Source organism: Brachycentrus maculatus, unplaced genomic scaffold (assembly GCF_059751285.1).
Source record: "Brachycentrus maculatus isolate JH-2025_06_01 unplaced genomic scaffold, ASM5975128v1 h1tg000258l, whole genome shotgun sequence".
NCBI lineage: Eukaryota > Metazoa > Arthropoda > Insecta > Trichoptera > Brachycentridae > Brachycentrus > Brachycentrus maculatus.
The window spans coordinates 1,253,127-1,271,517 of NW_028281009.1; the positions used below are offsets into that span (position 1 = coordinate 1,253,127).

Below are 18,391 nucleotides of genomic sequence, written 5' to 3' on the forward strand. Positions count from 1 at the left end.
TAGGATAGTAAGGATAGGTAAAGTAAATGTGAAAAATACATCACAATCACCTTGACCAATTAAAAAAAAATATTTTATAAATCTATTTTGCAATTGGCGGGAATCAAACCGGCGATGCAGTCTACCCAACTACGCCATGGCACCTGCCATGTATAAGAGTATGTTATGTGAAGTAATAAGTTTGATAATAATAATAAAAACAAATAAACATTCAGTGTTATCTCAAATGAGTTGTATAAAAAAAGAAACATCCAGTTTATAATATGAATTTATTACAGTAATTATTCAAAACCATATTTTCTACAATACTGAACACCTTGGATACATGTATATACATATTTTTTAAATGGTCATCCAATTTTAGACTAAACATAAATATTTAGTGATCAATGCAAAATATTTTCATTTAATCACCCTACAATGATCAAGTAATATTCTATTTTTTCTTCTTGGATGGACCGCCCATTTCAGTTAGTTGAACCTTGAGAGCTTTAAGCTGATTATCGGGAACATATCGGATCTCTTGATGTTCCTCTAGTGACTCGTGAACTTCTATAGAAACCCCCTCCGGAATAGATTCTTGTATCAGTCGAAGTAGTAACGAGTAACTTGTGGAAGGCACATCGCAGATTTGAATATTTCTCTCATATACAGAGAGCACGTATTCCGTATCGACCACGGTACTCATCGGTCTGTATTTTTGTAGTTTTAACTTCTGGCACGGTGTTGCCCAACTGCAATATAAAGAGATCTTTTTATAATCTTACTATTATTACCCTATAATTGCCGATGAAGCAACTATTTATTATATCGACCCAACCTATGTAACACATCACTTAAAAAGTCTCCAGTCTGACACATGTATTTGAAGTACTTGATCATTCCGAGTTTTCCTCAGTCTATCTCTGCTATATGTATAGTGTTTGTATTGCAAGTCACAAACTGACAATTTAGAGGTTTTTTTTTTTAAATGTATTTTATAGAAGTACCATTGTCACCCTCCCGGACAATACAAAGTTTAAATGTGAATATTATCTGATATTAAACACATATTAAACGTAATTTAAAGCTAAATTGTTCGAAATCTTATAAACCTAAAAAAGTAATTCTATTCCCTGTCCTTTCCTTTTCTTCTTTTCCTATCACTGCCATCTCCTTTTCTCTTTATCCCATCCTTGTCTCATGTCTCTTCCTTTATATAGACCTCTCTTATGTATAGTTGTGAAGAACTATAATTGGTACTCATGATTTTATTTTTTGTATTCTGTATGTATCATATATTGTAACTGTTGTTCTTCCTTCCAATAAAATAAAATAAAATAAAATAAATAATATTACATTTTAATGTTATGTACATATTGGCTTTATATATTATTAATGCTTACTTTGTGGAAATGTTTCTGCAGTTGAATTAACACACTGCTTTGAGACGGATTTTCCATTTTTTTCCTCAACTGGGTGTAATATTTATTTTGAATTTAAAGTATCTTAATTTTTTGCTTTATACTTTTCAATGTTTTATATAGCTTATTTTATTATATGTCTGAATAAATAAATAAATGTTTTCAACCTTCAACTCATTCACTTTTGCCATCGGTATTCCTTCAAATATACATTACTTATTATTTTATTTAATAAATTGTAATTATAATTTCAATTTAAATATATTTTGTTTGCAAAATAGGTAGGGATCCCTAAACACGAGCAGTACGCTCTATTAGAGAGGTAATTCGTTACTGAAATATTGTATCATTAAATATTATTTGTATCATGACTCATGTTATAATTTAAATACAATAAATATAAAAAAATATATATAAATATATTTCATTACCAAATCCATGAATCAAGAGCACAGAATCTTGCCTTCATATTTTTAATGATCATGTCATTAAAAATATGAAGGCAAGGCCTCATCGTTTTTTAACTTAATTAAGTTGATTGTTTAAATGCATTGTTTTCAGGAACACATTTAATTTTATATTTGTGTGCGATTCGTTCTTGATTACTTTTTTCATAATTTAAAAGTACCAACATTAGAAAAATTCATATATTATTTTTTTAATTAAAAATCCCTACCTTTCATCAACTTCAATATCCAAAGTCTCTGCAAATTTATGGACAAGTCTCTGAAAACTTTCTATAACTGGATAATCATAGCCCTTTATTTGAATATTTAATGAGTCATATATAGGAGTATCCGGTTCCATTTCCTGAAAAAATAATATCAATACTTTATTACGAATCATATGTGTATTTATACATAACTCCATCGAATATACAGGGTACAGAATTACCTATATCGTTGTAACATTAAGGCAAGTTACAGTGTACTAGGAGAGCCATATAGCAGTATTTAAAAAAAAATACATACAAAAGGACAAAAAAAACTTTAAAACTTGGTCGTAAATATGATAATTAATATAATGTTACACTCACGGCAAGATAATCTGGTTCATAAACATTGTTGTTATTATTATATGCGCAATAGTTTCGAGGAAATGGTGATGTTTTACGAATATTATTTCCTGTAGAAAGTAAAAATCTTGACACCTATAAATGAAAAAAATAATAATGATTTCCTCCTCGGATACCTATTTTACATTTTGTGAAGTATTTTTTAATGTACCTTCCAAAACGCCATTATTTGTTTTATAATTAGATTATAAAATAAAAATCGACATGTATGTTTATTCTATCAATATGTAAATTTATTTTGATATTTGATTTTTAAATTTGAAGGTTATATTGAAAATGATCACAGAGATAAGTAGACATAATCTGTCAAATTTAGACCATAGAGTAAGTACACACCTAAAACGTGACTTATAATATAGACGCCTGGCAGTTTTGACCCTCGTAATCTTAAAATAAAACGTGTCATATATACCGATTTAAAAAAAAATTACATACTGTGTGAACAACTATTTTTAAAACTGTATTTAAGGTGTGGAACAAGACTTCAATCCTTCACCCCGAAGACGTAGTTTAAAAAAAAACACATTCTGGACGTGGATTTAATTTACTTGCAGTATTTATCAATTATTTGCAACAACAAAAGTTTATTTTTTAACGGTCCAATTACTTTTTTCATGCAATATAATATAATAATGTAAAATTGACTTTTACATTTTCAATTGTAAAATTTATTTTATGTTATTGTAACCAATTACTCAAAAAAACCTTAATTTATCAATTTCAATGTTCCCAAAGCAAATTTATTACTTTTGTGATGTTGTCTGTTGAATAAATATAAAACATTTAGTTTTATTTTTATGTAGAAAAATACATGAGTATCAAAAAAGCACATTTAGGATTATCAACCAAAATTATTGTAAAAAAACATAAGAAATCAAACAATTTAAATAAAATTGTAAATGCATTAGATTTTATTTTATATTTTAACACATAAGAGGGTTATTATTCATTTAACAGCCTGTGGTAGAATTACTCCTATTGATTATAGGCACTGATGCATCAGCAGATCTGGTAAGGTTGGACTAGGAGAAGCTGCAAGGTTTGATGGCCCACAAGAGATCTTTAACATTTTCCACCAATTCCCAGGGAATTTTGGTCAAAACTCCTTTGACTTCTTCTCCTCCGTGTCCCGCCACCAAGCTGTACAGGTCCGGATAGAACTAAAATTTAATCAAAGTAATGAAAAAAATGTTGAACAGTTCTAGTTTCGGTGTATAGTTACATATTAGTCTACTTTAGGCATAATGCTAGAATGGACAAAGAGTCAGTTCAACAAACAGATGAAGATAGTGTCTCATAGTATGGATCGATTAAATAAAGATGTTAGCGGAGTCCTGATTTATCGCTGCCTTCGACTTGGCCCAGAATCGGGAGGTTGATTGTGCAGCCAGTCTCAGACATCCCAGGGAGACATTGAGCAATTTGAAAAAGAAGGTTTATGTTTAGAATACTTACAGCTAGATCAGGTATTGTCTCTGTACTATATTCAGCTGATACTTCCGTAGCTACGACAAGTGATGCTTGTAATGGGGTGACATGCAAAACTTCAAAAGTCTGAAAGAAGAATTCAATACAAACCATCAAATTCATATAACCGAATTGAACCCAGTATATTGGACAGCAAAAATGTTAGAATTGAGTTATATTGTTAACAAACAAAGAAAACAAACATATAAAAAAAAAAAAAATAAGAATAATAATAATAACAGTAAATTGTTTTCAAAAAAAATTTTTTTTACAACAGGAGAGGTTAGGTTACCTCAATATCAGTTTGCAAGAATTCTCTCATCTGTTGTACGATGGCTCTCCTACCAGCCGACACATTCCACCTACAAAAGAATGTTATAAATTATCTCATGATTGGGCAAATTCTCAAAATTAGTTTGATGATAAATTTTGAACATAGCAAAATATTTATAAATGCATCCTTGTGTCGTTATTCAATGCCAGCAGTTTATTTTTCATACAAGTTGCGTGGTGGCTGTAGAAATATATTTTTCATGAATTATCAGTTTGGGAATCAAAAAAAGGTAGATTAATGATAATAATTTAATAATGATATAAAAATGAGCCTGAAAAATAAATATTTCGAATTTTGTTTATTATAAATTATCAAAAGTTTTAAAAGAAAAATGTCGCTGGGTGAAACAAAATAATGTAATTTTTAAATTTTTTACAAAACTTAAGGTTTTTTGTGTAAATAAATGAGTAAAGTGATAAAATGACTTAAATTCCAGTTTTACTGCAGTAGGAGCTTTATTATTCCATAGCCACTCTACCTTGACCACTGAAAGTTATATGCTGTACAGCAGTGTGCCATACAGTGGTAGAGATGCTCCTCCATGACAGGTAGTTTGGAGCAACTGCCTTCTACCAGAAAGGGTGCATCTTCTGTGGGAAACATGTCTACCCCACCAGCTTGCAGTCGCTAAAAGAAATCAATCAAGTTTTTGTTGTATTTGAAAAAAAATGCATAAAAAACATTTAGAAAAATATAACCTTTGAGATAAGTTTAATTTAAGCTCTCATTTGTTTTGAAAAATTGGAAATTATGTCGCCTAAAAGTTGCAGTTACTCCAAAATTGTCAAAAGTTTGCATTGAAATTACACTCACAAATAAAAGTTTTGAAAAAACTTTATATGTATGTACTATGTAATTGTGACACAATTACGAATCATTTTAAAACATTGCATATTGCTAAGAAATCTGCTCTAAACTGACCGAATGATAGTAACACTTTTTTAATTAATTACAGTTATCATACTCCTCCGTCGTGCTATACCTTAACACACTTCGGACGGGAAAGGTATTTCTAACCGTTCGGTCGATCAATGGTTAAGGACGGGAAGGGTATTTTTACCTTCTGCGCCGCCCTCATTTCAAAGTCAGCAAAGAAGAAATAATTTGATGTTTTAAATGAATATTATGTACCAATCTCTTTGTTTAGGTCTTAACCATATATACATAATTATCAAATCCACGTTGCCAGCGGTCGTAGGCGTATAAAACACCTGTCTGAAATGTGTTAATATATATATACACGATTTTTATAATGTTAACACATAAAAAATTGGTTTATGTCTTTCGAAGATTTTAATGTTTGGATTAAATTACTTTGTTGTGCCGTGGGCGCTCCTCCAGAGTGGGCACTTTCAAACTTCGTAGTCTTTTTTCCTACTCAAAATTTATAAATCCATTTTAGTTGCCATTCTTTGTACCTTCTCCAGTATTTCATATCCTTTCATATGGGATTCAGAATTCGAAATCATGCTACAATAAGAGGACCTCTTGTGAGTTTTGATGAATAAATTTGATGTAATATTGTTAAGGGAATATAATATCAATGTCTTTGAACCACCTAATAGTGTAAGTGTACAATTTGTGCACATAAAATTGATGCAAAAAAAAACTTACACCTGTTAGTTCTCTCAGAGTGAATGTTTCGGAGACCATATTCTGTAGAGCCCTTGTTCCACCATTCTGAATGGACTTTACCTTGATTCCGGAAGTCAACACTTCTAACTCTAGAACTATCACTGCCCCCATGATAGTCACCACAACACCAGTGCTGTAAAGTCAAGTATAATTACTGGGAAAATAGTTAAGGAGAGACTCACATTCATTAAAGTTTTTTTTTTGTTAAATAGTTAACAAAATAATATCTGGACATTTTTATTTTCAAGAATCATCAACCAAGGGATTTGTAGATTTGTGTTTCTAGTCGCTTTCATAGAAAGAAATTTGTATTGATGTTTTTATAATAGGTAAGTATTTACAAAATTATGTCTTTAAAAAAATATTGAGTGGGATTCTTTTACCATTCATCCACGTAATATGAATATGTTGTATTAATATTTATACTTACCGAGATACATTTGGCTTCAATTCCCATCCTTGGTAAGGAAGGTTGCTGTATTTGAGAGTTGCAAATCCGATAGGTTCTAAAAAAAAAACCAATGAAAATATATTTTTTCCTTTACGACAAAGCACAGTCAATAGTTGTGATGATATGTTGTATGGACTGGTAACTAGGTATACTTCCTTTCATATAAAGACATAAATCGGGATAGTAATACTAACACAGGTATAAAAGCTTTTGTACCAATACACCGATATAATGCATCTTTATGTGAAAGGGCGCACACTAGGTGCTGAGTAGGGAACATAGTCAAGTTGCGTATTGCAAGTTGGTACTCACTGAAAATCCCGATCCTGAAGGTCAGGGTAAACTTGTCCTCATTGTACTTGAGGTCGTGTATGTCAGAGGTGCTCCAGGTGTTGCGCTTCTCGTCCCAGCAGCAGACTAGCGGAGGTTCCAGCCACAGGACTGTCTCTGGGAGACTGGAATAAAATATCATACAAAGTGCGCAATGAAGACTGTCATTGTATTATGATTGATGGCCTGATGGAGGAGATGGATGCGACCCTAACTTATTTAACTTTTTGAAAGGTATGTATTTTAGAAATAGGATTCTGCTAGAGGATGATAGAAAATGGAATGTAAGTGCAAATACTAGCCTGGAACTGTGTAAAGATAGAAAGTAATAATTAGTCTGTGAATAAACTATTATTCATTGTCACAGCTAAGTTCACATCTATCCAGTAAAATAGCCTCTAAAATTTTAATATATGATTTATTATCCGAGTTTTTTAGTGTTAGGGTAGATAAATACTAGGAAATATATTATTCCATCTAATGTGAATTTATTCAACATTACTCTGGACTGGTACCTGAAGCGGAGGCCTGATCACCTTTCCTTCATGGGTTAACGATCAATTTCACACTGCGTTTATATGATGCAGTGCCCTATGCACCATTGGGGTGCGGATATGGGTTAGAAGAAGAAGAAAAAATTGAATTTGTCCCTGTGTTATAAAGGGTATCACGTCCTTGGAAGATATCTAGCTAGACCTGAGGATGTAAGAGTCTAAAAAGTTGAAATCTTTCAAAACTTCAAACAAATTTTTCACTATAAAAATCAAAAACTCCTATTTTTTAATAAATTATAAAAAAAGGTTGCAGTTACATCAGGAGCATGGCATTGACCCCCAACTGAATTGAAACGCGATCTCATATTGTGAGACAGATAAAGAGAGTTAGAGACTCACAGGATATGCACGAGGACCAGCTTCTCAAGCGCTGCCTCTTGGCGACGAATGTCGGCCTCAATCTCTTCGGGAGCGCGGACAGCACCTGCCGCGGGTGGCGGCGGTGCCACATACTCCTCATGAAACTCCACTGGACTCAAAGCCTCCTGCGCTTCCACTACAACCAATATGTTCCAATGTATATGTTATATATCGAAGTACAGGAGAAAGTGACCAACCAACAAAACGTAAAATGTTTAGGAAAGCCATTTAAGTCACTTTTGCTTGGCAAGAAAATACACATCAATGCAGTTAGTTATTTTTACCAAGTCAGTATATTATACGTCCAAGTTTAAAATCCTTTGGGATTTTTTTCAGGGCAATATGAGCTAGTAAGATATCAAATAGTCAATGATCAGGTTTTTGTAAAAAAATGCACTTGGTCACTTTCTCCTGTATGACTACAATATGTTTGTTCTGATGTTTGCATCATATTTTTTTCTTTCTTCCATTGTATTTTTTAGACGTTATGAATATTCATATAGACGTAATCCTAACATAAAAAACTTTAGAGAGTGGTTCTACTGTAGTACAGAGTGCCCGCGGACAAAATGAAAACTACTACCATTGGTTTTCTCATAAAAGAAAAGATAAACTTTTTGGCAGCACACATTTGTGTCCATGATTCTCGATCTGTATAGAATGGGAGAGTACTCACTCATGGTGATGATGATGTCTCCCTTCATAGTCTTGGGACGTGGTGGTTGTTGCAGCAGCTCTATGTAGAGAAGTCCTCCACATAGTCGATATTTACGGAGATTTACCTCATTATCTTCCACTTGCACTTTCAACTTATCCAAAGCCGCTGTATTTTCGTCCTCTGCAACCGCATACAAAAAAAGTTAACAATTACACCCTCATGATAACTTTTATTCTCTACTTTGAATTGTCATATTTTGAATTGAATTGTATGTTATTGTTATTTTTGGTATCCATTTATCTGATTATTAATTTGTGCTGTTAATTGTTTTTGTATTGGTTTTGAATAAGTGTAAACATATACATATATTGAAGAGAAATAAATTAAATTGTCATAGATTTGCACACAGTTTTTGACAATTTGATTACGTCCACCGCGCATTTGGTGCATAATTTGTGCAGCACATAGTGTGGAACCCAACATTAAAGCCAGAATTTCTCTGGATAGATTATTAACATCATAATGATTTTAGGCTTAAAATGATGTTCATCATTTTTAATTATCATTTGTACAGTTTCATGATAAGTTTGGGGTATATTGATTCCGGCGACTGCTGTTAACAAACAAAATATATCTAATTTCCCTCACACTGCATATAATTTACTAACTTGTGTCAATGTTTGAGCAACCCATAGTAAAAATGTTGTGGATTAATTACATATTATGTTCAATATTTGGTTAAAAATTAATGGTTCTCAATATTTTTCAATAAATAAATAATACAACATCACGACATGTGATAAGCGCAGTATATTCATAGCACAGAAATGGGATACTTTAAATATTAATATGTGTTTCATTTCAGATGTAATATGAAACATGAAATCAGTGGTACCGTATTTATGGACTATAAAGCGCTACAGACTATAAGATTATAAGCAATTATAATTATAAGATTATAAGCACCGTAATTATAAGCAGTTAAAAAAACACACACACACACATATTTTTACCATTCTTATTATTAGATCGCAAAGCCAGAATTTAAAAAAATTATTTCCATAACTATAATGTACCAATAATTAGGAGGGTACAATACTACTGTTCACACCTTCTTCTTGAAAAAGGGCATCTCTCGGAAGTACGACAGGCTCAGGTTCAGCTATTTTTAACTCCACTAATTCATTCCTTTCTGCTTTGAGACCTCCATACCTACAAACATTCAACATTTTAGAGTTCAACGTTTTAGAGATATACACACCTCCTAAAATATTTTTTTAAATATATTTTAATGCTGTGTGCTGTTCATCACATCAAAGAATGATGGATGTATTGTGTGGCATGATACATAGCTGATATATTATCCAGAGAATAAAGCTGAAATGCAGTCCAAACTATCAGCAAAAATTAATGACAAAATGACAAAATAACCTTAAAAAAACAGTATGTTTCATAAACAAATAACTATACAATAATTTACAAACTTTAGTCCAGCTAAAACTAGAAGGACAGTTTGTGTTTTGACATTTTACAGCCTGGTGGCTAATAGTTGAAGAAACTACTATTGCGGCTCAGATATCTTACTGCTTTTTATACAAGATTTTATTATAAGATTCATACTACACCATACCATTAGATGAGAAAGTTGCTACATAATATGGTTTTTGGATTCATCAATTTAAAGCTAATCACGCAAATCAGTGCATGCATTTGGTTGGATATTGCGTATTCCTAAGCACCTGATATATTTGAGATCAAAACAATGGCAAGAAAGAAATATAAACTGAGAAAAAGTAACAAGTACGTGGAAAAAGTAACGTTGCCAATGGTCATAACTCTACATACCACATACTACACCCATTAATCTATGATAATGAAATCTATATTTTTGGAATATCTATTTTTATACAATGATGATTTTTATTTATTTGTTCATATTATGGGCTTACTTGTCCTCCCCAATAAGTTTGTTGAGTTGGTCGATTCTTGCTTTGACTTCATTAAAGAATGCAGCTCTTGCCTTGGCTTGGGCCTCTCTCACTTCCACCACCTTGTCGTATTGCAGTTTTGTATATTCGTACAAATCTGAAGATAGAATCGAAAAGAAATATGGAATCAAATTAACAATGTAATAAGACTTAACACTAAATACTGAATTATTTAAGCAATAATTTCTAATAAAACTTAAATTAACTTATAGTATCTGGTTTCAAAATATGTATTATATATGGAACATTAAGGTTTCTTTACAAAATCGCCTTAAGATCTTAAGGTGATAATTATTAAATACATAAGTTGATTTTAGGGGCAAGATTGAAAAAAGATGTTGTATCATCAGAAGTCAACTGTCCTGGCTTGGAAAAGTGGAAATGTGACTGGATTGTGATTCGAGAAGTCTAAGAGGCATTGGATTGCACAAAATGGGTTGACTGAAGTCATACTTTGAGCCAACATCCAGGGGATCAGACAGGGCTTGAGGAAGAAGAAGGCTGATGATTAAAAACAAATCAGTACTATTTTATATAATATCTTTTAACTCAAGATATGATTTTTGTGTACAAAAGCACAGAAAGGGAAGAAATGCACATTTGATCTCTTTTTTGGTTGCAAATACACTTTTTTGGATGATCAGTAAGTGAATTTGTGTATGTGAGAGTAGGCATTAAAAGTAATGAATAGTAAATGCAGGAAAGCGCATATTGTAAAAAGTTGAGTATGTATATGGTAAGTTTTTCATGAAGTACTTACTAAGGGATTTTTACATTTATAAAAATTACAAATGTGTAAAAAATGATGAAGTCCATATAACATTCAATTAAAATATTACAAAATGTTATAACATTAATAAACAATAAATGCTGAAATAAAATTTAGTAAAAATAAAGTTATAAATTCAAAGTAGATACATACCATTCCCTCTTGTGTTAGGAATAGTATCTGGATCCCGGTATAGTGGGTTACGGGGGCTCAGCAGGTCTCCCGACAGCCACAATGCGCGCAGGAGCACACCGCGCCACATATGTCCGCCAGGCAGCGTCAGTGTGATGCCGAGCTCCACAAACTGGATCTCCTCCGGCTCTCTGGACATGGTCATATTGTACGGCTACAGTGGACCATCAGTGTTGGGGAGAGTATCCGCACTCGGCAATTTCCGGAAACAGGATCGCAACCTGATTTCTCCACAGTATTCAAAATTCGAATAGTAACAGCAATAGTAAACGTAATGTTACCAACGGAAAAGTGAATCATAAAACTATAAACTAAGATGTTTTAAGTAACTTTTATGATTAGGGAATACGGAAATCTGGGCAATTACAGGGTTTACAACCTATCATTGACAGGCTTTAATGATCACATTATACACATATGTAATATTTGCTTGTGATTCACCGTTTTACCTATGTTTACAGCAGCTGTTGGGATAATAAAACCCAAATATATCATGACACAGTAAGAAGAAAAAAAAATCGGAATTATATCCAATTAAAAAAAAAAATTAAGATATGCTTGTTTTTAAACCAAAAATCAATATGATGATGACTGTCTAGAGAAATTATGATTTGAATGTTGGGTTTGCAGTCAAAAAGTCATGTTGATGTCAATATTTTATGAAGTGCTGTATGCTGCACAAATCGTGTGCCCAATGTGCTGTGGATGCCAATTGAGGGTAAAAAGTTAACAATATTTTGAGTAAATCTTTGTAACCGTAAAAATACAGGATTAGTTTTCTAAGAGGTAATTATGGTTAAATGAATGAATAATACTATGTGCTCTGCTACGCGTACTTACACTTACCAACCGTCCCTCAAACGCAAAAACCTTATTTAGGTAAGATCGATGAAAACGGACTCACGTGGGTGCCTCGTGTGGACGCAGCATCTTGCGCGGGCCGGGCGGATAGATCCAGGTGGCCAGCCGGTGGGCGCATGCGGCGTGCGCATGACGTTCCGGACACGGCGGCGCGCGCGGGCCTGACAGCGTAGCCCAGCACTTGCTGCAAGCTTCCAGAGTCCTGGACCATTCCCCGTTCAGTTCTTCCCGCACCTGAAAATGCAGCACTTATTTCAAATAGGAGTAATGAATTCCGGTGAGTAAGGCTCCAGACATAATGCGTCATGTGGAAATCTCTTGTGGTGGGGTGAGTACAATACAAAAAGAGCATAATATATTGGAGAGACAGCTTGTCTATTGTATCATGAAGGTTATTCCGTTATTTTGTTAAAATTATACTGGATAGCATAAAATTTTAAGAAACTTTTCAATACATAGTCCTCAATTCTCAAATTCAAATTTGCACAAAATAGTTTGTCCACAGGAATGAAAAAAACAACATTAATAACATTAAATAAATTCAAACATAAATCAATTGGGCTTAAAATATAAGTGGTATAAACTGCAAACCTTTAAATTTATATTAATCTGCTCAAAAAAGAAATATAATATCTGTATTAATGATTTACTATCTTATTATTTGCTGTCAACATTTTGAGACTCCCATCACCAAACAACAGATTTTTTTTATCCTGGTGAGTAGTGATGGGATTAAAAATTTTCAAGAACCGGTTCGCCCTTCGGGTACTACCCCAACCCCCCCCTGTAAAAAAATAGATTTAACATTTATTCATTTATTTGTGTTTTATTCTACACATAAACAGAACATTCACATAACAACTGAGAATGCTCCAATTATAACAGTAGGTATTATAGGTTTAAAAGGCATGTAAAAAGCGAATGAAAAAGCTTCAAATGACAGTCGGTGCGCTCCGACACAAAGATATAGAAAGAAAATGACAGTGCACAAAAAGGTACATCGTCGTTCAAGCACATCCAATCATGAACTATCCAATATGCACTCTTTTGTAAAGAGCAACTGCTTTTCTTAATCACTATGAGTTATGAAAACGGAGAAAACGGGGATCACATTTTTGTCTTAAATGTTTCTATCTCTTTCTGGCCCTGTGGGAGACCTGCAAGTTATAGAAAGGAAAACATTGTTAACATGTACATTTTTTTAAGTGTATAAAAGTATATCTTTTACGATATTCTTTTTACTAAGTGCAATAACTTAACTGAATTTTTCCACTATTTTTTTTTTCATCTTTCCAATATTTTTTTCTCTTTGTGAGGTTCAAATATTTTTACAATGTGGCGGACGAAATAAACCGAGCGTGCTCCGATACATGATCTCAATTGGAATATTATGTGACAACAAAGAGTTAAGGTCTGGTTCGGCGAAATCTAAAAATTTTACGCACCGGTTTGCTAGAACGCTGGTAAGATAAACTTTTAATGCTTATGATTAATATTTATTTACAGATATAACATGAACCCACATTAAAGATAATAAGAAAGGTATAATGTTTACGCATTTTCCAAAATAAAAAGATCTTTTTAAGTAGGTACTCTGAAAACTTACTATTCACTCCATTGCAATACAGTATTTTTTGGTCTCATATTAAATGTAATATTTAGTAAGTGAATTATTACTTCATAGAATATCTGCAATTGTCTGTCAGTATACCCTTCCGGGTACTTCATGATGCCATTTAGAACTTCAAGGAGCTGTAAATATATAATAAACAAGATTATGCACAAGTGATTAAAAACTGAAAATTGGTTAGGATAGGTTAGAATTGCATGGCCCGACTCTTATATCATGCCAGATTACTTTTTAATTGTTAGACATGATTCTGGATTACATGGTAATACTCACAAATGATACAGGATTAGGTATCTATTCTTGTACTCAATTCTAATTATTATTATTTATTTATTATTTTTTTTTTTTCTCTATCCTCACTAGGTATTTGGAGATACCTGTTCTGAGGTAGGCAGGGTATGCTTATTCTTTTTATAATACAGCTTTATATATATTTTAATGATGATATAAAAGTGGTAAGACTGAAATAATATGAAATAATAATTATAAAAAGAAAGCAAATAGAGAGTTGAACTAAAAGAAAAGTAAAATTAGATGCCAATCCTTGGATATATGGCAATAGCACTTCATCAAATGGATGAATAGGTGATGAGGAGATGACTTACTGGTTGTATCTCCATATCCCGTTTCTGTGTCAACTGAAATTCATTATCCTGAGCCTCCTGTTGCTGCCACCGGTACAGAGCGGCGCTTAGTTCTGGGGGCTGTCGGGGATCCGGGCTCCCATCTGTCCGCATGTACACAACCCACTAAAAATATACAGCTTGTTAACAACGTTACCAAAGTTAATGTTAACTCTGTTCTCCAGGAGACGGTCTCTACAACATCCAGAAAAAGGATTCTTCTTACTGCGAACATTTTGCTGAATGAGAAAACAACCTGAAGAAATTATTTATCATTAGGAATATAATACAAACCGAGAACAAGAGGTCAAAGTCCAACGAAATAGACACTCAACCAACTTGACCAACTTATCTTTTTGATGGTCATTTGTTCTTCTTCTTTGTGTGTCATATCAGATCACCCCTACGTCGACTATCACTTGAGAGCAATTGTCCCTGTCTCGGGCAGCTCTATACAGGGCCTCGAGAGTTCCAACCCCAATCTCATATATTCCCGAGCCAGGAGATCTGTCTTCTGCCTACACCTTGTTGACCTTCTATTTTGCCTTTTATGATAAGGTGCAACAGCTTGTACTTCTTCCCTTTAAGCACACGCCCCAGATAGGACACCTTCCGGACTTTGATATCAGTCAGCAACTTTTCTACTCTTGCTCTTTGGAGCACATTTACATTGTTGACCATATCGATCCATGGAATGCGTATATACATACATATACTCAATGGGATTCTATATTGAAAAGCAATCATCATAGATCTCCTTATTTATTTGTATCAATATAAGGTATAAAAATAATAAAACACCTTACATCTTCTTGCTCGCGAATCTTTGTCTGAAGTCCGATTTTCATTTTGGTGGAATCTGAAAGAAAATAAATACATTTTTTTAAAAGTATTACAAGTTACAACTGAAGGACAGATTTTTAAAAATTATTTCTCAACAGAAACAAAAAGTTTTGTTGAAGAGAGAAATATGGATGTTTCGGTTTATAACCTTGATTGGCTAGTGTATTTGATCACCTAAAACTGTGTGACTATCATCATTCTGCCCGACATTCAATATCTATTTACTTTGACTTTTATAAGCTCCATGTGAAAAGGAACGAAACACGTGAATTCAAAAAAGGTAGGGCTAAATTTGAGATTTTTCGCAGAGAATAATCACTGTTATAGTAAGTATGGAGGGAGTATTTATATTACACCCTCATAACACACCAATCTTCAGTTAAACTTGTACTATTCAAATGTTAGACTATGACGAAATGAACTTTCTCTAATAACCTTCAAGAAACATCTGAAGCATTACTATCTATCCTTGAAATCCAAACTGTCCATCGTTCATCATTTTTGTGTGTGAATCCTCTTTATCTTCCCCCATTTTCTACCTGATCTTACTGCCTATGCCTCGATTGATTTTGTCGAATCACAGTGTCAATATATAAAACTGTAATTATTTTATAATTATCATTCCTGCACTATAATTATCATATTGTAACGCCTTTCAAAGTATGTTGTATTTCGAACAGATGCATGAGGTTTAAACTTTCCTCTTAAGCCCAAATCTTGGCCACCATCATTAGTCGAGTATTTTGGTTAGAAACAAACCCGCCAATGTACACATATTGAATGAGAAGTTTAATAAATTACCTTTAAATTGTTGGACTATATTTTTCAGAACAACATCTCTTATATCTTGTTCTTCATCATCCTGCTTTTTCAGTGTTATGATCATTTGTTTGTATGCCGCTCTCCTATTGGCTGCTTCCGCTGCACTAAAAACAGAGAATATATTACATTCACTCAGAAAAAAGATCTTGTGACATTACATTTCTATCATAACGACAATAATAATCCAACAACTTACACAAATTAATTTCTTTTGGTATTGATATTATTTTCATTCCATATTTATTTATCAGACACTAAATTTTTCACCCTACGGGTGATATATCAATTTATATTATAGATGTCTCAACCGATACAAAGCATCTACCGTTTTAAAACGAAAAATGCTTCATCTCAGATGAGACACCTATAATATATATTAATATATCTTTTTCATAGGAAGAGAAATCGTAAGTGTGATAACAATAATGAAATAAATGTTAATAATCACAAGATTCGTTTGTTGAACTCAGTATCCAAAAAAAATCTTTAAAATTTCAATTGATATTTTTTAATGACATAATTACAATTCATTTTGATTAGGTGTGAATATTTATATCTGGGAAATAGCCACCTCTAGCGTTGAGACAGATCGAGGCTCATCCTCATACGAGAAATATGAAATGCGTAATAGTCTGAGCATTTCTGGTCACGTTTGTGGTGAGTATTGCTCCGTAGCAAATTGTATATGTCTGTACTTACAATAAATCAAACCATACTGTGAAATATCAAGATAATTCACTGAATTATTTCTAACCCTATGAACCTAATGAAGCCATTCTAATTCCTAAGACGATTTCAGGTGCTTTACTTCATACATCAATTTACAATTTCAGAAGATTTTGTTGTTTAGTGTGTTTGTGTGTGTGTATGCGTGTGTGTGTGTGTGTGTGTGTGTGTGTGTGTGTGTGTGTGTGTGTGTGTGTGTGTGTGTGTGTGTGTGTGTGTGTGTGTGTGTGTGTGTGTATCAGCATGATTACTTATTCTACATAGATATATTATTTTGTTTTAATTATCATAAAAATTGTAATGAATTGTATATGTATACATAAAAATTCGAATGAAATGATAAACACAAAATTGTACTTTTCTTCATCCTGAAGTCTCTTTCTTTCAGCAGCTTGCTGCTCTAAGAGCGCCTTCTTCTGAGCTTTGGTCATTTTCTGAAAAAACATTCATTTTTTAATGTATACATTAATAAATAAACTAAAATTTTAAAACATATTCATTACCTTTGCAAATACGTACTAAAATGAGTTTCTTTCATTCTTGTTTGATTTAAATAATTTCATCTCATTTTGAATTGTTGTTAGATAACTCTTAGTTAATATTTTCATAAGACACAAACTATTATTTATATCTAACACATTATTTATGTTTTACTTGAACATTGCACAAACATTATTTTTGTTTCTTGTACTGGTTTAAACTTTATAAATCAGACTTTGCAAAGAAGCAGAGGTTGGCAGAGCTTCATCTACTATACAAACATTACAATCGCAGCATACTTTTATATAAAGATGTGTGCAGATTCAGTGTAGCGAATCTTTATTATCAACCACGACTGTTGACAGCTAAAATGACTAGTTTTCAGGTGACACATTTCAACCATGATAACTTTGTTAAATAGTCATGTGTATTGAGCAAATTGCCAAGACTTCATTAAATCTAATTATAATAAAATAATAAAGCAACAAGAATAATTAACAAAATTATAGCTCTTCAAATGGTTCTCTGAACTGGAAGCTCTTAAAATGATATGAAACTTAACACTACACACTGTGCGCATTTGAGTCATTACTGATCGAGACTATTTCCAGCCAATAAGTCACCTTGCATAAATATAATCGCTAGGAATAAAAACCCCCTAATATTAAAGGATATACATATATATATATATATATATATATATATATATATATATATATATATATATATATATATATATATATATATATATATATATATATATATATATATATATATATATATATATATATATATATATATATATATATATATATATATATATATATATATATATATATATATATATATTTCATATTAAAATAGCTTACCGGCATCTTGAATAATGTATTTAATCTAAAGAATATTGGACGGTTAAATAATGTTAAAACTCTACAATTTATTGATTTTTATGTATGACAATACCGTTTTTTAAATTTGGAAATAAATTTTAATTTTATAAGGTAAGGCCCATTATAAGGTTGTCAATTTAAGCAAATTGGTTTAATTAATATTGATTTACAACTAAATCATTTACATCAATATCATTAATTTATTATAGCATAAATAAATGTTCAATTTATTTGTAACTCTGTTTATCTTATCCAATGTTTAAATATTTTTCATAAAACCACAAGTTTTTGGTTTAATTA

At 32.2% G+C, this 18,391-nt stretch overlaps 2 protein-coding genes across 5 annotated transcripts; both read right to left on the reverse strand.

Annotated features, from left to right (window-relative positions):
• Positions 1–255: 255 nt before the first annotated feature.
• On the reverse strand, positions 256–2,756 carry mRpL48 (mitochondrial ribosomal protein L48). The gene is made up of 4 exons (XM_088265856.1): positions 2,630–2,756; positions 2,440–2,553; positions 2,080–2,213; positions 256–734 (listed from the first exon to the last, which is right to left on the reverse strand). Exons 1-4 carry the CDS (start codon positions 2,642–2,644, stop codon positions 437–439), a joined length of 561 nt encoding a protein of 186 aa, XP_088121982.1. The 5' UTR covers positions 2,645–2,756; the 3' UTR covers positions 256–436.
• Positions 2,757–3,366: 610 nt separating this feature from the next.
• On the reverse strand, positions 3,367–18,171 carry LOC148305960 (uncharacterized). 4 transcript variants are annotated; one of them, XM_088265785.1, is made up of 19 exons: positions 18,071–18,171; positions 17,079–17,155; positions 15,975–16,099; positions 15,137–15,189; positions 14,313–14,456; positions 13,755–13,829; positions 12,121–12,311; positions 11,178–11,347; positions 10,217–10,352; positions 9,379–9,479; positions 8,286–8,447; positions 7,589–7,745; positions 6,678–6,820; positions 6,345–6,420; positions 5,894–6,047; positions 4,758–4,906; positions 4,238–4,307; positions 3,934–4,032; positions 3,367–3,638 (listed from the first exon to the last, which is right to left on the reverse strand). In XM_088265785.1, the coding sequence occupies exons 1-19, from the start codon at positions 18,074–18,076 to the stop codon at positions 3,501–3,503; spliced, it is 2,226 nt and encodes a 741-aa protein (XP_088121911.1). In that variant the 5' UTR covers positions 18,077–18,171; the 3' UTR covers positions 3,367–3,500. The 4 variants fall into 4 exon arrangements, 1 of the variants encoding a protein (XP_088121911.1); XR_015838076.1 differs by lacking the exon at positions 3,367–3,638 and having other exon boundaries at positions 3,964–4,032; positions 5,896–6,047; XR_015838077.1 differs by lacking the exons at positions 3,367–3,638; positions 3,934–4,032; positions 4,238–4,307 and adding an exon at positions 5,594–5,749 and having other exon boundaries at positions 4,775–4,906.
• Between the last annotated feature and the right edge of the window lie 220 nt (positions 18,172–18,391).